This window comes from Bacillus rossius, chromosome 5 (assembly GCF_032445375.1).
Source record: "Bacillus rossius redtenbacheri isolate Brsri chromosome 5, Brsri_v3, whole genome shotgun sequence".
NCBI classification, from domain to species: Eukaryota; Metazoa; Arthropoda; class Insecta; order Phasmatodea; family Bacillidae; genus Bacillus; species Bacillus rossius.
The window spans coordinates 73582463-73601951 of record NC_086333.1 but is presented as its reverse complement, the minus strand read 5'-3'; the positions used below and the strand labels follow the sequence as shown (position 1 = coordinate 73601951).

Genomic DNA, 19489 nt, shown 5'->3' with positions numbered 1-19489 from the left:
AATTCTGCATTAATTCCCGTGTGGAATTTTGCTATTTTCAGCAGATCAGCGTAGATTTTAGCTACGAAGCAGTAGCTAAACGCAAGATTTAACTTCCGTCCGCGCTGGTAAATGAATGCAGCGCACGGGAATAACTTTACTGTGAAATATAAGGCTTAGAAGTTTTTATGCCTTATACCAGGATTCAGGTATGGCCGACTGCATTAATATTTAGTGACATTAACGCCGTAAGTCGGTAATTCAGTCCCAGCAACCATTCTTGAAGTATATCGCGTAATTAGAGAGTAACGTGTATACTTTTCAGACATTTTCAGTATTTTTATTGAATTAAAACGCTAATATAAACGAAATGTCACTCACCGTTCTAGTGGTCTTGGGAGTCAGGGTTTCATGTTTGACTAGCTGGAGCAATTTAACAAACATAATTAAATTTATGACTTTTGTATGCATGTGCCCACCGTAACAGAACCGAGGTTTGAAATAATTATTTTGTTGTTTCGGTTTCTCGAGAAAACTGTTACTCAGGTCATTTATGTTACACGTGTCAATAAGTTATTATAAATAAATATTGATTTTTATTTTTATGACTAACCAGTTTGTGTTTTTCATTAATGATCACCAGGTTAGGTTAACTGTAATACAAGGTGCCCAAATCCATGATATTCTTAATTTCGTTCATTGTTATCTTTTAAATTTAAGCAATAAATTATAATATACAGAGAAGTAAAATAATATAAACATGTAAAGTGAAGAACTCACAGAAGTGGCGACCAACAGTGGGGCACATGCAGATTGCATTGTAAATAATAATTAGGTAATAAATTGGCATTATTTTATTTCATATATTTTCTTTGGTTTGTCTTTTGGTGACTATTTTTCTATATGTTACTTTGTTTTCTGATTTAATTTAAAAATATTTTTAGTAGTTTTGTAGTAGGCCTATTTCACTTCAAACAAAAAAAAATTTAATTTTTCAAGAGTCACGATTATTGGTTAAGATTAATAACGCAAAAATGTAACTGGAAAATACTAGTATTCAATGACATCTACGTTAACTCCGCTGTAACTTGTACACTCGAGTAAACGTATCCTGTTTATTGACTGGTTAATATAGAGACATATGTGTACGTATCTTTGTTTGATGGTATTTCACTGGCCAAAAATTTTCAAGTTAAGTTGAGAGCCAACAGCCGAAACATACCAATTTTCACGCTTTTGAATTTTAACCCATCGTGAAATATATCATTGATTGTTTCCGGTCCCTAGGTATTGGTCAAGATAATCTATATAACGAGGAGTTCTTCCAACTTTTTGGGTTACAATTTTTTATAGGACTTAGTAAGTATTTTCTAGCCAATTACAGATTATTTTTTGACGTAAACAGGTACGTTTTCGTATGTTTTTGGGTATACTTACTTGAAAATTTTGAGATTTATTTAGTCTATATTATATTCAAACTTTAAGAGAAAGTTAGTTTTACTAAAACTTACTAGATAACTGGACAAAATGGCATTTGAAATAGGTTTAGTTGACACAATTTCAGTTCTTAAGACTTGATTTTACATTAAAAAATATAATATTGATGCAGTCTTGCATTAAATATAAATTATATTTGCTCATGGAAACATCCTTTTGTTCGCTTATTCTATACCTATGCATATGAATTGCTAAAATACAGTAAAAAGAAGTGAATGAATACTTCGTAAGATAGTATAATTTTTTTTTACAAAATATAGTGGATTTTATATTTATAGCAAAACTTTTCCCGCTCGTAATTACCTGAGAGGATATTAAGTGGTTTGGTTTTTTTTTCCATAAAAATATCTAGAATCACCGATGAAAGCTGTGTAAAGGAAACATCATCATAACTAACCGTGATATTAAAAATTCAAATCCTTCGAAGGCTTTTGTACTTTCCGCCGCTGTATCCATTTGTCAAAGAGGAGGCTTCACCGAGAGCCAAAAGCTTTCAGTTTGCCCGAAGAAAACTGTCGGGAAAATAATTCATGCGATTCCTTGCCCTGAAAACATTTCGGCCATAATGGCGGAATCGAGGACTTTGCACTTGTAGTCATTTACGCCATTAGGTTTTTCCGACTTGGCCGGGAACTTTGCATAAAACACAAAGATGGAAAGAACTGGGTGGTGGGAAAAAAAATGCTTGTAACGGAAGGGGGAAGGGTAGAAACGCGAAACAGTAATGTGAGACATAGGGGAAACGAATAAATTTTAAAGTTTCTGCACCACCACGCAAACAGAAGACGGGAAGAAATTTATCCGCGCTGACGCGTGGTGAGAATTTGCACGTACTAAAGTGAAACCGCTTCTGCACATAAATCGCCAGTTCGCGGTCGCAGAACTTTAATAATACAACTCCCCTTGCTCCCCGCGAAGAAAGCAGTGCAGGGAAAGGCTGGAAAGGAGGGGAAGGGGAAGAGAAAGTGGGGGCAGAGGGGAGGCAGGGGAAAAAATCTCTTGAAGCGCGTCCAATATCAGACCGGCCCGGTGCCGGAGGCTTTGCGGGACGAATACTTGCTGCTGGAATTGGAACGGAGGATCGAGAACATCTGATGGTTGGAGACGTAGTAGGGATGGCTGAACTTCCGTCATTGTCTCTGGGTGGGGTCAAAAGGGTTCTAGTTGCCTTTCCAAGCCCTCCCCCCCCCCCAACCAAACCCCATTTTTTCGAACCCAACCAAGCAATCCACGTTCCGCGCCCCTGAGGAATCCTCGTGTTTCCGGCATGTAAAATGCCGAAGAACGAAGGAAAATGGCCTACGGTGACCAACCGTAACGGGCGCGAACGTTCTCCAAGTCAGAAAGTAGCTTTGTCATTTTATCTCGCCTAATCGCTCACAACTGCGTGAGGCCGTCTCAGATTTTCACAGTTTTTTTTTATAAAGAGTTGCCTTTATAATATTTTTTGATTCGGGTATCACGACTGTATGTTTTTGGGAACAAAAAGTTACAACTACAAAAGCAAATTATTTTGAATACAGGATTATTTAACTACTTGTTATTTCTTAACCACTTCAGAGCCTTCTCTAGGTATATATCACAACTGTGCCATTAAGGAATTAAGGTTTTTCTGAAACCCTAACTCAATTGATACATATTGTTTTTTTTTCAAAAATCACTTAAATACTATTTTATATATTGTGGCAAAATATTTTCACTGAAGTAAAAGCTAGTTTTCTTAGAACTAGAGTTTAGTTTTCATTACAGCTTTTAAAATTACATTTAAAAAATATTTTTGACAGAAACACCACACTTAGTGCATAAATTTTGGTATCTGAGAAATAATAATTAATAAAACATGGATGATAAGGCTACAGTCGTCTAAACGAAACCAGTCAAAAAAGATGTTAGGTCACAGCAAGGATACTGTTTAGCTAACAACTTCACATAACCGAGGTGTTTTTTTATAATGTTTGCACTGAATTCATTGATATGCTGACGGGATAAATTTACTTAATATTTAATATAACCGTGGCAAGAAGCAACATATAGATATACATATTTTATGATATTGTTAAGAACTATTAAAAATAATCATCGTGGGAAAACGAATATGTTCGTAAATGGATAGCCCCATTAAAGATTTTACTACACAGTTTTATTGATTGCCAATGTTTACATCACTAACAAATAATCTTGTAAAAATGCCTAATAATCAATTAAACTTAAAAAGGTTTATTCCCTAGTCACTCGGGTTTTACACACCGCACACCTCGCTGGACCGCACCTCTGGCGCAACTCTCGCCGCAGCACCCCTCGTGGACCTCCGTCGCCGCACTCCGCCACCGCCGTTGCACTTCCCTTCGCCCAGAATCCACTCTACGCTTCGCTCGGAACTTCGCTCGGAACTTCGCTCGGGACTCCCGCCGCAACCGCGGCCTCTCGCCACCCAACTATCGCCGAGAAACTCTCTCGCCGTGGAACTCCTCGCCCAGGAACTCCTCGCCCAGGAACTCCGCAGCACTCGCAGCACTCTTCGCCGCACCAGACTATCGCCCCGGAACTGAACTCTCTCGGTGGCCGGCGTCCTGGGCTTATATAGGCCCAGGCGTCACCTCTAGAAGTCGCGAGCACATCTAGGGCCAGTCACGTCATTCCGCGTGGACCCGATGTCAGAATTATCGAGAAAGGCGACGTTAGCACGTGCGATGGCCCGCTGAACTCCACAGATGCCAGGTTTCAGGTAACGGCGCCGAGGCAGAGCGTTGCGCGGGATTTGGTGGGCAGGGGGGGGGGGGTGAGAAAGCGACGACCCTTGTAATCCTCCAGGTGCGCGTGGCACGTCTCATGTTGCGGCGGCCACGTGAAGACGGCGGGCGTGCGCAACACCACCGAGACTCAAGGCCTTCCCACCCTGTCACCCAGAGCCTGTGACGTCACGGGTAAGAGGCCAGGAGAGGATTGGTTGGGCAGGCTCAGGAATGTGTAACGGTCAGTGCAGCTACTGGCCTTGACCGTAGCAGGGGTATTTCCACGGCGTGCTGTACGTTATTTTTAAATACATCTTTCGCGAGTGAGCATAATAAATGTTTCATGGTATACAAGTGTTGTGTCCCACAATGTCGTGGAAATTATGAAGGTGGTCTGAAAGTTCACGTCTTCAAATTTACCGACAGTGAAAATAGTGAATATGCGTGGTTGAACGCAATTCCACAGGGCTGTTCCTCACGACCCGCCCAAGTGACGACGTGTGTCCGACAGGGCTGTTCCTCACGAACCACCCAAGTAACTACGTGACAGGGCTGTTCCTCACGAACCTCCCAAGTGACGACGTGACAGGGCTGTTCCTCACGAGCCGCCCGAGTGACGACGTGTGTCCGACAGGGCAGTTCCTCACGAACCTCCTTAGTGACGACCTGTGTCCCACAGGGCTGTTCCTCATGAACCGCCCAAGTGACGACGTGACAGGGTTGATCCTCACGAACCTCCCCAGTGACGACGTGTGTCCGACAGGGCTGTTCCTCACGAACCTCCCGTGTGACGACGTGTGTCCGACAGGACTGTTCCTCACGACCCGCCCAAGTGACGACGTGTGTCCGACAGGGCTGTTCCTCACGAACCACCCAAGTAACTACGTGACAGGGCTGTTCCTCACGAACCTCCCAAGTGACGACGTGACAGGGCTGTTCCTCACGAACCTCCCAAGTGACGACGTGTGTCCTACAGGGCTGTTCCTCACAAACAGCCCAAGTGACGACGTGACTCCGACAGGGCTGTTCCTCACGAACCTCCCAGGTGACGACGTGTGTCCAACAGGGCTGTTCCTCACGAACCTGTGACGACGTGTGACCGACAGGGCTGTTCCTCACAAACAGCCCAAGTGACGACGTGACTCCGACAGGGCTGTTCCTCACGAACCTCCCAGGTGACGACGTGTGTCCGACAGGGCTGTTCCTCACGAACCTCCCAGGTGACGACGTGTGTCCGACAGGGCTGTTCCTCACGAACATCCCAGGTGACGACGTGTGTCCAACAGGGCTGTTCCTCACGAACCTCCCAAGTGACGACGTGTGACCGACAGGGCTGTTCCTCACGAACCGCCCAAGTGACGACGTGACAGGGCTGTTCCTCACGAACCTCCCAAGTGACGACGTGTGACCGACAGGGCTGTTCCTCACGAACTGCCCAAGTGACGACGTGACAGGGCTGTTCCTCTCGAACCGCCCAAGTGACGACGTTACAGGGTTGATCCTCACGAACCGCCCAAGTGACGACGTGTGTTCCGACAGGGCTGTTCCACCGCGCCGCGCTGCTGTCGGGCTCGGCGCTCAGCCCCTGGGCGCTGGTGGAGGACCCGGCGGGCTACGCGGCGCGCCTCGCCCGCGAGGTGAACTGCTCCGTGCCCGAGGACCTGGCGCGCGACCACGAGCTGGTGGTGGACTGCCTGCGCGAGGTGCCCTTGGAGCAGCTCTTGGGCGCCGACGTGCGCGCGCCGGCGCACCTCAGCGCCTTCGGGCCCAGCGTCGACGGCGTGGTCATCCGCGCCGACCTGCAGCGCGAGATGCTGGCGCACCCGGGCGCCGATCTGCAGGTGACCACCACCCTCCAGGGCTTGGGCATGTTTGTTTTTACAATGATATTGTACAACCTAGAAAACATATCCAATATTTTTTTTTGATCTAATGAAATTTTAGAAGATTATAAACATCTTCAGCCATTTGTATTTTTCTCTAACTATTATTCATTTTTATCTCAGTGTGTCAAAGAGATGTACATACCTGCAGTGGTTATTTTTAATAATTTTATAAATAAATCTTATAGTTTGGACTTATATAAAATAGTAACCATAATTTAGTAGTATGGAAAAAGTGGCTACTGGCACAGGCGCCAGGCGGTTTTTTTTGTGGCGGTGTCTGCTGCCTTGGAACCTACATCTCCGATGACGTCACGGCAGCCAACCTGGATGGCCGTGACATTGAAGTTTGACCTTGGCCTTGACCTATGACCTTCAAAATTTGCCATAATTTGACAAAATTAGTCTAAATTTGCTCCAAAATCCTCAAAATTCGCCAAATTTTCCATTTTGTTGGAAAGAAATTCTGCCAAAAATGTCTAGAATTTTGAAAAATTAAACATTTCTATTTTAGAAGGAAAAATTCCCTTTTTTGTCCCGAAAAATTCAAAAATTAGGATTTCGAAAAACCACAAATGTATTTTGCCTAAGAATAAACACAAATTTCTAAAAGAGGCTAAAGCATCTATGTCTGCAGCCTCCGATAGGCCTCTTACGTCAACTTGGATTATGACATCACCGTTGCAATTGACGTTACGGCCACCATCTTGAAATCTTTATTTATTAATCGATTAAAAAAAATTAAATCCATAAAGAGTCAATTAATAAAATTAAAAAAAAAACATATTTACGACATGGAGCACGGAGTCCTCGGTTCAAACCTGGTGAGGGCCAAAAAAAAAAAAAAAACTGCGAATGATCCTTCCTCCATAGAAGCCGCTGACAGACTGACCTACCGCCACTTATGTCAAGATAAATATCGTCATCTAGTATCATGTCATGTCCGCCATCTTGAAAATCCGTAATTTTTATGTTAGAAAATCGGGAAAAATTTTAAAAATCATTTAAAAATTAATAAATCAAATTGAATAATAAAAGTTTAATAAAATATTACTTTAAATCCACTGTTGCACATATTGTGACGGTCGCCATCTTGGATTATATAAATTTTGCATGTTTCGTTACGCCCGCCATCTTGGTTGAGTACGATGTAATCGTTACACTTTTCGTTACGACCACAGTATTAGATTCTTTTATTGTTGCATGTTTCATTACGGCAGCTATCTTGAAAATCCGTAATTTCAAAGCTTGATTTTCCGAAAAAATTCCAAAAAATATTTAAAAAATGTCTACTTCAAATTTCTAGTTATTTAAACGATTTCGTACCTCGGTTAGATTTCCGGCGAGAATAAACCGGTTATTTATTAATGTATTTAAAAAATTCTCAAAAAAAAGTAATAAAAACATCTTATACCTCACCTAACATTTTGAATTGTCACTATTGTATCAATTATCGTTATGGATGCCATATTGAAAATGTTTATTTATTATCCGTTTTTAATGAAAAAAGTTCAAATTCATCAAAAATTAACTTATTAGAATACTGATTGATTAGATCGATTCCCGTCATTGGTTCGAAACCGGTAAGAGCAAAAACAAAAATGATCAGATCCTTCCTCCACGGAAGCCACCTACAGACTGACCTCACATCACCAGTAACAAGTAATATATCATCAGCTGGTATGACGTCAAATCAGTTATACTGTTTTCGTCTGCTGGAGGCCAAAAACATCTTGTTTTAAGCTTCTAAGAGTGTGCTACTATCATGTTAGTGTAATTTTTACATGCTAGAGTACAGTTATCAATTATTATTACTGAGGCACCCACCATCTTTAAATTTGGACACAATTTTGAAATTGTGTAATTTTTTAGCTAGGAATTCGGGAAAAAATCCAAAATTCATCAAATAAATTGGCAATAAATATACTGATTGATTCGATCGATTCCCGTCCTTGGTTTGATCCCTGGGCTAAGCTAAACATCTTAATTTTATTTAAATTTTATCAATTTCAATAAATAATGATAAAAGTCCTAAAAGAAACATAGTTTCCAAATCAACCATCATCATATAAGCCATTACGACCACCATCTTGGATATGTGTATTAATTGACTTATAAATTCAGGAAAAATCAGTATTCTAATAAGTTATTTTTTTTTGAATTTTGAACTTTTTTTTTCATTAAAAACGGATAATAAATAAAGATTTTCAATATGGCGTCCGTAACGATAATTGATACAGTGGTGACATAATTCAAAATGTTGCGTGTGGTATAAGATGTTTTTATTACTTTTTATTGAGAATCTTCTAAATACATTAATAAATTATTGGTTTATTCTCGCTGGAAATCGAACCGAGGACCGAAATCGTTCAAATAACTAAAAATTTGAAGTAGGTAAATTTTAAAAAAAAAATTTGGAATTTTTTCGGCAAATTTAGCATTGAAATTACGGATTTTCAAGATAGCTGCCGTAACGAAACGTGCAACATTAATAGAATCTAATATGGTGGTCGTAACTAAAAGTGTAACAGTGACGTCGTACTCAACCAAGATGGCGGGCGTAACGAAACATGCAATATTTACCTATATAATCCAAGATGGCGACCGTGACGATATGTGCAACAGTGGATTTAAAGTAATATTTTATTAAACTTTTATTATTCAATTAGATTGATTAAATTTTAAATGATTTTTAAAATTTTTCCCGATTTTCTAAAATAAAAATTACGGATTTTCAAGATGGCGGACATGACATGATACTAGATTACGATATTTAACTTTACATAAGTGGCGGTAGGTAAGTCTGTCAGTGGCTTCTATGGAGGAAGGATCATTCGCAGTTTTTTTTTTTGGCCCTCACCAGGTTTGAACCGAGGACTCCGTGCTCCATGACGTAAATGTATGTTTTTTTTTATTTTTATTAAAAATTTTTATAAATTGAAAAGGCGACGTCATAATCCTAGATGACGTCAGAGATTATCGGAGGCTGTAGACATGGATGCTTAAGCCTCTTTTATGAATTTGTGTTCGTTCTAAGGCAAAATTTTTGAGGTTTTTCGAAATCCTAATTTTTGAATTTTTCAGGACAAAAACGGGAAGTTTTCTCTCAAAAACAGAAATGTTCAATTTTTCAAAATTGTAGACTTTTATGGAGGAATTTTTTTCCAAAAAGAATGGAAATTTTGGCTAATTTTGAGGAATTATGGGTAAATTTGGACTAATTTTGGCAAATTTTGAAGGTCAAAAGCCAACGCCAAGGTCAAAAGTCAAGGTCACGGCCACCCAATATGGCTGCCGTGACGTCACTGGAGAGGTAATTTCATCTAAAAATTCACCCCCTCAGCTTACATCCCACACAGTCGTTTTGCTTAAAACTTTCGTTTTATTGTATTTTTTTTGTTGGCAAGATTTGTTTTGGCTAACGAGGTTTTTTCCTTTAATCGACATTTATGAATTTCTAGCAACTTATCTAATACGACATTTGGGTTTCCTGGCAGTAATTTAGTCTAAAATATTTTGAATGCATTTTAGACGAAAAAAATACTGGCAAAACCATGCACGTTATGAAGTTTCCTATTCACGCTCTGAGGTATATTTTGCAGCCAAACATTTGCACGACACATTTCTGTGTTATTGCAGAAACATTACGATCAGTGCCAAGTTCAGATGGTCATGAAAAATAAAAAGATAACGTGGAAGGGGCTTGAGTTTCAGAAACTTATTTTATCCTTGCTTTTTTTTCTTCGTGGGTCTTCATTTTAGCCAGCACAAGTTGGTATCAGTCTTTATAATTTCCCTCTGAATCACTTCTTTCATCCGCCACTGACTGCGATGTTGCTGTTACGATAAAAATCCACTTCCAGTGGCGCGTCGTGGAGCGTGTGTTGCCATGGCAACCAAGCCATTTAGCTACGCGATCCACAACAGGCATAACATTAGATTTTATTTCTGCCTGGCCTTCTTATCTTTTGCCTTCCAAAGAGTTGATATTCTATTCTATCTGTGTTCATATTTTATAATTACATTTAGAGTATATGTATCATTATTTATGTTACTATTTTTCATTATTATATTATTGATTCATTACTAAAGTTTCAAATTACTTTACTTTAATATCATGAACCTATTTAAGTACTCCATAAAACTGTAATGAAATGGAATTGAAGATTTTCAACATACATTGCATGAAAAACACAGCTGATATATCACGTAGAAATTAAATAACGACAATTATTAATTGTATAAACGATATACGTTATTTAGTGAAATATAAAGTACACATAAAGCAAACCACATAAAGCAAATTGAAAACATAACTACATTTTCATTAGAAAGCAAATGATTCACATCTGAAAAAACCCATTTAAACACTTGAAATGAGCATAAAATACGTAATCGCAAATATTGTCTGAGTACTTAAAACACAAAAATTAATTTAAAACATAACTGAAAGAGAAATTATGTCATCGGTACTTGTCATCGTTAACGCATTACGCTCATGTACTATGACTTCATTTTATGAGCATCGTGTTAGAATGGAATAAGTTCAGCTGTAGTATTCCTGCAGGATTTTGTTGCGAAATATTTCTGATTCCGAATACAATTGTTGTTTGGTAACATGTTAGCAACCAGGTATTTATGAAACATTAATTTTGAGCTTTTAAATGTCATGTAACCGGTAATTACTACGAATAATTAATACGAGTAACCTGTATTACTACTATCAGATAACACTCAGCAAATATTGGTTTAAGAAACGTAAGAGGAATAATGAAAGCATAAGGAAGCTAAAGTGCCGCATATTTAGAAAAATCCCTTCATACAACTCGGTGTAATACACGTCATGTATTCGATTTATAGGATTTTTTTTTAAATTTCAACACAATGTTACCTTTGCTCATCACTTTCAGCCAAAGGTCACAATACCCGCCCCCAGCTGGGTACTAACGTGTATAAAAAAAAAATATCTAAATGCAGAAACATAGCTCTGCCCAAAATACTAACCATGTCTAAAAACCCACAAATTAGAATGGGGGCAGACTTAAAGAAAATATTACAAGATGTTAGTATCCAAATTAATTCAAAAGCTTTAAAAAATTCTTTACAGCAGAAAATTTGAGATAAGGTCAGTTTGGTACAGCTAAGAAAAACTACAACCGAAATAAAGATAAGCATCTAAAATTTATTTTCCTTAAAAAAATTATTAACTTTGCCTTGCATATGACGTGTTCTGAGAAAAAAATTACATTACGTAAAGAACGTCGCATAAATAAGTTGATCCAATTACAATAACGTATTAGGCAATACATAAATTCCTTATATAGTAGATGAGATTATATTTAGTCCAACCTCGTGGCCACACTCCATATAAATATCTTTACTTCCTACAATAGATTTCCTACATTCCCTACCCGGAACGTACATTTATACAACTATAAAATATTTGAGCATGAAATTTAAAGATTAAATACGTTATCAAAAAATTAAGATAAATATTTCAAATCTTTGTTGGCATCAAGCAAAACTTAGACTAAAATATTAAATTTACAAATAAATACGTCGGGAGCTGCCATGTGAAGTAAATTCCGGCTCCGGCAATATGAACATGTAACAAAAGCCTAATAAAGATATATTTCTTAAAATTAAGCCTGGTATATTATTATTATTACAGAATAGCCTACCAAAAAAAAATAATATTTAATTTCCAGTTCAAGTACACGGCTGTGTGATTCCATTTAAAAAGGTCCGTGCGCACTAAAATTGGAAAGGCTTATTAAACGCAACGAGAATACCTGTTTACACTGGTAGACTTTAAAAATAACTTAAAGTTCATTTTACGTTTCAAAAAAAAGGTTGAGATGGCCGTCACATTACAAGTCAACTTAAAAAGAAGTACGTATATTTCCCACACCTGTGCCAAAAACATGCAAGGGGCACTTACGTAATATCCTTTTCTGAAAAGCGTTTACCGTATAATTGCATAAACTTGCAAATGCTCAAGCAAACGGCCGTTTGCGGTGAAGGTCACGCCCAACCGGCCAAATGGGACGAACAGCTGAGCGGTGCGTGGCGTGCATCGCCCTCGTACATCAAAAAAACGTAGCTTCTTCAAACAATCAGTATCACTGATAACTTCCCAGTCCAATCCACCAAGCTTCATGATTGTTAAATTTAAAAGTTTACGTCTTTGCCAAAAAATATGTACTGCACACTGCAAACACGTCGTGACGGCATCCAAACCGCTGCCAAGCGACCGGCCTCCACGGCCGCTGTAAACACAGTCCGTCCCTCGCAGTGCGCACGAGCGCTGTTGCAATTCTAGCGGCGACTCAAGGAACTAAAGTCCGTTTATAAAGTCTAAAATGCCAATTCGAAATACTCGACGTAAAACTTAAATAAACCAGGTAATAAATAAAACTAATAATAGAAAAACAAATTTAAAAAAATCTGAATAAATTAATACGAAACTTTCTAAAGCTGACTAACACGATGGCTTTCGGCCCGCCTCTAATGGCCAATTAAAATATTTGAAAATTGGAAACAAAACTAAACTAAACATAAAAAAATAACAATGATTTAATAACAAGTTCCGGGCTTACAAAGCTAAAATAAAAATAAATAATTTAAGGGTAGCAGGCATGCTACAACAATACCTCCTTTGCATTTTCGATTTGCCTCAAATATTTTCAACTTATATTCCTTTTGTGGAATATCGTGGGTTTAAAAAATTTGCGCAGTTGATGATATTTACAAAGATTTTCACTCATTTTTTACAACCATGATATTACACTAAGTGAATATATATTTAGAAAATATTGAAGGCATAAAAAAAAATGAAAAGGGGGTATTAAGTTAAAAAATTTCATGAATAGCTTTTAAATATGAGTAACTACGAAAAATTGAAATATATTCATGGCGTGTGAGACAGTTGGCCTGCTCACGACAGTGTAAAGCGTTCAATCTAGGTCGGGCACGCACAGGATGAGACACAAGACACGACGCGACAATTTTGTTTGTCTGTAGTTGACTTCCATGTATTTACATAAACATAAATTCCCACGGAATCAGACGTGGCACAAAAAAATGGTACACAAATTCCGCGATCAGACGTGAGGCGACGACATCGAGTGACTGCTCCAACTTTTTGGGGAGCAGACTGTCCAATCACTTCAAATATCTGCGCATACGCGAGCCCAAAAATACTATGTCAACAAAGACATCCCGTACTGTATCTATAGCTGAATAGTTATAGCCTGTTTTTCATTGTTAATTTAATTTGAGCAAATATTCACATGTTAAGTTTTTAATTTCGAAATTTCCTCAATATTGAGCTGGATGCAGGTCGATTTGTGTATGTTCAGTACAGGAAATCCTACATATTTCATATAGTCCATAATTAAAGGAGTATCACGACCGTTATTTTATTTCAAGAATGTGGGAGGAAATAACGTAATGAAAATACGGTGTCAAGCTTTCGGGAGGCATCGTGTGGTATCGCGCAATGTCACGCCATGTCGTGTCACGTCTGATTCTGTGTACGCCCAGCCTTAAGCTGGAGCCACAATGTCACAACAGGCCCGCGACACGTCAGTGGCCAATGAAATGCAAGGTAGCAGTGACGTCAAAACAACGAAGTACGCTCTCCGACGGCCCGCAAGAAGTAAATGCTATTTATAATTTCGTCTTGTCTTGCTGCACGAAGGAAGAAAATAAAGACTTTAGAAACTAAACGTCAGAAATATTTACCGATTTGATAAGTGTATAAGCTTAAAAACTATTTTTTTAACGCCAGGAAAAATGTTAATTTTTATAGTATGCATTCAACTATTAATATAAAAGGATATCACAGTGTTTATGTTTATGTTTTATTATTCTATTATCAGTAACGATTTAATTTTAATTCATCACACAGCTAAATTCAGAAAAAAAATTTCATACTCATTATATTATTAGATATATTCCTTGTATATAAATACATTTTAGCTCACTTGGTGCCAGAGATGACTAAAAGTTATGATTTTATGCACTTCATTCTCAACAGGAAGTAAAGCAAAATTTATTCAGGGCCAATGCTGTTTTAGCACAGTCCATACTGCATTTTATCGAAGCATTGTATTGAGAATATTTGTCAACGGCCATTCTAAGAGTTCCCTGTGTTATAATTAGATGTGCTTTTGTGACGTTACGCTATTAACTGTGTCGTTCTGAACAATGCATGTATGATGTATAATCGGATTTGTCGTGTCGTGTCCTTTGTGGTATCGTAACGTTACGCTATTAACTCTGTCGTTCTAAATAATGTAGGAACGATGTATAATCGGATTTGTCGTGACGTGTCCTTTGTGGTACCGTGACCATACGCTAATTACTCTGTGGTTCTGAACAATTGAGGCTTTAAACCACCCCACAGGGTGGGCCTCAACTTAAATATTGGGTGTAGACCAGCTGTAATCTCACAAAAAATCGACCTATTAAACGCGCTGTCTACACCCACGCAAACAAGCAGGGTAAAACAAACATTAGCGGAGAATATTATGAGAATAATTCGCGCACCGTTAGGCCCTACAGGGTGTACAAACAACCTACAATGACTTGTTCTTGGATTCCGACTGCGATAAATTTACTGTCAAACAAAAAGCTTGACTTCATAAAAAGCAGCGGTTTTACACGCCTGATCTTACACGTCTGAATACAAAATAATTTACAACAGTAACAGAAAAAAAAAACAAAGATATTACAGTACGTTCAAAGATAGAGTCCAAGTTCGTGGGTTGTACTCGTGCCAAGATTTTATACGGAAATGCAAAGTCCGAAAGGCCTTTGATTGTCTATCCCAAGTTTACTTGTTGGGTGACATAGAGTAGGGATTTCTCCACAGCGTTTCGCAGTTGGAAAAGTGCGCAGGCTACACGTAGTGATGTCACGAAGCGTGCACAGCAACCGGTGTTAAATGGGTTGAGTTGAAGTGGAGAAATTAAATGATTTAAACAAAACTTCCAGTCTTTAGCATTATGAGTTATCTTAATTACGTAGTTCGTGAAAGCTAATCTTGCAGCTCATCAACTCCGCAAACGTTAAAGTCAATGCAGATATATCACTAAATCATTTAAACAATCAAAGTTCGGGGACCGAATCTATCAGAGGCGGCGCCAAATCAGCACAGACGAGTATAAAAAATGTTTTTCAAAAATCTCGGCGACTCGTAATATTGCACGTGGGAATGCGTTAAAGACGAGTCGAGGGGTGAGCAAATGGCGACGACCTTACTTGAATGTCTCGTGGTTTGCAGTTGTCGAAAGGCCCCAGCTCAGGCCCCGTCGGGTGTGCTTGCAGCCGTCTGGGTCGCGTGCGCCTCGCACACGACTCCTGCCGCTTCGTCCTCAGCGACCACACGCGCTGTCCGGTAACTCGCTCCCTGCTCCCGGGCATTCACTCCCGTCGCGGATCGCGCCCGAAGTCTTAACTGCCGCGCGTCGGCCCATACACTCTCCTCGGTGTCAGTCATTGCCGTCACAGCCGCCAGCAGCGCACTCGCGCTACGCGTCACACGACACCTACTACCAACTCTTCCAAAAAGGCACTGACCATTGCCAACTGTCACTTGTGCTCACTCAGATACTGCAACCCAGCCAAAGTCTCTAACGCGTGGTACGAGTGTAATAAATATTCCCCCCCCCCCCCCCGCCCCTTGTCATTGTGCAAATTAATTACCCAAAAGAATATAAATAACATAAATAAGAATATATAAATAAATAAGAATATAAATAACATTAATAACAAATAACAGTTATACTCACGTGAGGTGGGGTACTGGCTTCACAATTTAAGAACGATGTATAATCGAATTTGTTGTGTCGTGTCCTTTGTGATACCATGAACCTACGCTATTTAATATGTGGTTCTGAACAAAGTAGGTACGACGTGTAATCGGACGTGTCTGTAGTTGAATTGTAACTCTGTAGTTCTGAACAATAAAGCTACGAGGTATATTCGTACGTGTCTGTAGTGGTATTGTTATCTCTGCAGTTCTGAACAATAAAGCTACGAGGTATATTCGTACGTGTCTGTAGTGGTATTGTTATCTCTGCAGTTCTGAACAATGAAGCTACGAGGTATAATCGGTCGTGTCTGTAGTGGTATTGTAACTCTGTAGTTCTGAACAATGAAGCTACGAGGTATAATCGGGCGTGTCTGTAGTTGTATTGTAACTCTGTAGTTCTGAACAATAAAGCTACGAGGTATATTCGTACGTGTCTGTAGTGGTATTGTTATCTCTGCAGTTCTGAACAATGAAGCTACGAGGTATAATCGGTCGTGTCTGTAGTGGTATTGTAACTCTGTAGTTCTGAACAATGAAGCTACGAGGTATAATCGGGCGTGTCTGTAGTTGTATTGTAACTCTGTAGTTCTGAACAATAAAGCTACGAGGTATATTCGTACGTGTCTGTAGTGGTATTGTTATCTCTGCAGTTCTGAACAATGAAGCTACGAGGTATAATCGGTCGTGTCTGTAGTGGTATTGTAACTCTGTAGTTCTGAACAATGAAGCTGCGAGGTATAATCGGACGTGTCTGTAGTGGTATTGCAACTCTGTAGTTCTGAACAATGAGGCTACGAGGTATAATCGGACGTGTCTATGGTGGTATTGTAACTCTGTAGTTCTGAACAATGAAGCTGCGAGGTATAATCGGACGTGTCTGTAGTGGTATTGTAACAATGGATCTACGAGGTATAATCGGACGAGTCAGTAGTGGTATTGTAACAATGGAGCTACGAGGTATGTTCGGACGTGTCTGCTGTGGTACGTGCCGGGTCCACGTGCTGAGCGAAGGGCGCGTGCCCGCAGGGGTTCGCCGCGGGACCGGCGCCGCCGCAGGGCAACGCCAAGCGCAGCGGGGACGCCGTCCTGGCGGCCTCCGGCGCCGCGGGCCGCTACGACCTGCTGTTCGGCGTCGTGACGGCCGAGGCGCTGTGGCGCTTCAGCGCCGCCGACGTGCAGTCCGGCTTCGAAGGGGAGCGCCGCGACCGCATCCTGCGCACCTACGTGCGCAACGCCTACTCCTACCACCTGTCCGAGATCTTCTTCACCGTGGTGAACGAGTACACGGACTGGGAGCGCACCGTGCTGCACCCCGTGAACACGCGCGACGCCTGCGTCGCGGCGCTCAGCGACGCGCAGTTCGTGGCGCCGCTGGTGCAGACGGGAGACCTGCTGAGCCGGCGCGGCGCGGCGCCCGACGACGCGCGCTCCTTCTTCTACGTGTTCGACTACCAGACCAAGGACGGCGACTACCCGCAGGTCAGTGGGCCTTCCCCAGCTACTCGCGCCAGGGCTCCCCGCTCCTCGCTTGCGCTCGCGGAGTCGTGACTGAGACAACATCGACAAATGTAAAACCTCAAAACTGTTTTTTCACGGAAAATATTTCTGCACTTTTAACAATTTTCACGTTAAATTTAGTTGTGAGTTCACTTACTTTTAAACATCAATCACCAATATCAAATCTATCACAATAACAAAGCAGTAAAAACAATTTGTAAAAATCTACAGCCAATACATTTTAAATTAATAACATTTGTAAACAGTAGAATTATTAGTTATTTAATTATTTAATATATATATAAATATATCTTCAGCGAGGATAAAAACCCGAGTGTTAAGGCAACAAGCACGTGCCTTACCAACAAGGTCGCTGCGCCGTTGGTTTAAATAAAACTTAACTAGTACGTATATAATTTTTTTTTTTCAATGAATAAATTTTTCTCGGAATTGGTTGGCCAGTGCTCTTTAGTATTTTTTAATGAGTCACACCCTACAAGTGATAATACTAATACATTTAGTCTCATCCCGAGAAGAATTTCTTAATTCGCGCCCTTGTTAGTAAACAATGGAGGTACACTCCGTAACGAAACATGGCCTCGTAATCATGTGACTCCCTAAATCCATTCGTTATTTCCCAATTCACCCCAAACCCAACGACCACATAACTTCTGAGCGTTGCATTTTCCGTTCCCGCACCGATGAGTCATCGTCATTGACTCACCCTACGGGCTACAAAAATATTTTACTTGAATAAATGTATTTATTAAAAACAATTATCGTATGAATAAAAGAACTACGCACGCAAATAAATAATTTCTTTTTTCTTTCGGAAACGAACAAACTGGTTATTCTTCTTTTTCTTTAGGATTGCCGTTACCATAAAATTCGTCCGCCCCCCCCCCCCCCCCCCCCCCGAGGATTCCAATTAAGAGTTCCGCTGCCTGTTTTGTCGTTAATTCGTCCTCGTCAGCGCTCGTCTAATTGGCCCGTCCTGGTCGCCGCCGGGTAGGAATCAGAGAGCGCGTGTCGCGTAGAAGTTCCTCGGTGATCGACGAGAAGAGGCTATTTGTTACGTTCCTCAGCCGGCGAACTGTTCCAGAAGTTCCGCGATGGAAGGATCCTGTAAACGAGTTTAACTTTCTTTTTTTTTTAAATTTAGGTACCAATTATGTTTAGGTCCGGGTTGCTGACTGCACGAGTAGCTAAATCCATTGTCGTTGTAATTTCTCTGAACATCGTTAGAAATTAAAACTTAATAAAAAAAAATTTGATCCCTTTAAAAATATTAATTCGTAATCCTAAATTTTACAGAAAAATCTGTCAAATCATTATTATTTTATATTTTAATTAGCATAAATTTGATAAATAAAAAAGATGCAATGAAATATTTTTAAGGATACGAAAAACTTTTTAATTATTTTTAATACAAATTTATCTGAAATTGGCTATAGTATAATTACATAAATGACAGAAGTTATATCAGCTGCGTGGATGTCGAGCTACCAGAAAAAAAAACTTTAACAGAGACATATATTTTTGAGAAGTTAAAGACAAGTATTAAATTTAATAATTTGTTTTTGGTATTTGTTTGTTTTAAATTTTAGGCTCTTTGTTTAGTTCCTAGGTCCATGTCTTTTTTTTTGTAGCATCCAGTGGAGATTTCATTAATTTGTGTAGTACTGTGTTGTTTATGTCAAAGCAAAGGAAGTGCCCTTGTTATAATTTCAATACTATTAAAAGAAAGGAGTGAAGGATTTTTTTTTAAATCACTTCTCATTGTTGTGTCACCCTTAGCGTAATTCGTAAATAACTAAAATCTTCAAAGTGTATTTATTTGCATTCATATAATTGAAATTATTGCATTTAAACGTTGTAATTTAAATATCAATAATTGTTAAGTATTTTAACCCTCCAAAGTTTTTCACTTAAAACGTCTTGAAGATAATATTTTTTTTAAAGAAATATTATGTATGTCAGTAGGCGCAATTGTAAGTTTTTAATGGGTTTTCAATTGTTTTCTTTACTGGAATGACTGTTTTTTTTTTTTTTTTTTTTTCAATTTTGAAGTTTGTTTTTAA

At 39.5% G+C, this 19489-nt stretch overlaps 1 protein-coding gene across 1 annotated transcript in view; it reads left to right on the top strand.

The window, feature by feature from the left end:
• Nucleotides 1-19489, top strand: part of LOC134532389 (neuroligin-4, X-linked-like) — a 222089-nt gene that overhangs the window by 174522 nt on the left and 28078 nt on the right. The window contains exons 4-5 of the mRNA XM_063368824.1: nucleotides 5748-6049; nucleotides 16938-17390. Coding sequence (XP_063224894.1) covers nucleotides 5748-6049; nucleotides 16938-17390 — 755 coding nt within the window. The remainder of the gene's footprint in view (nucleotides 1-5747; nucleotides 6050-16937; nucleotides 17391-19489) is intronic.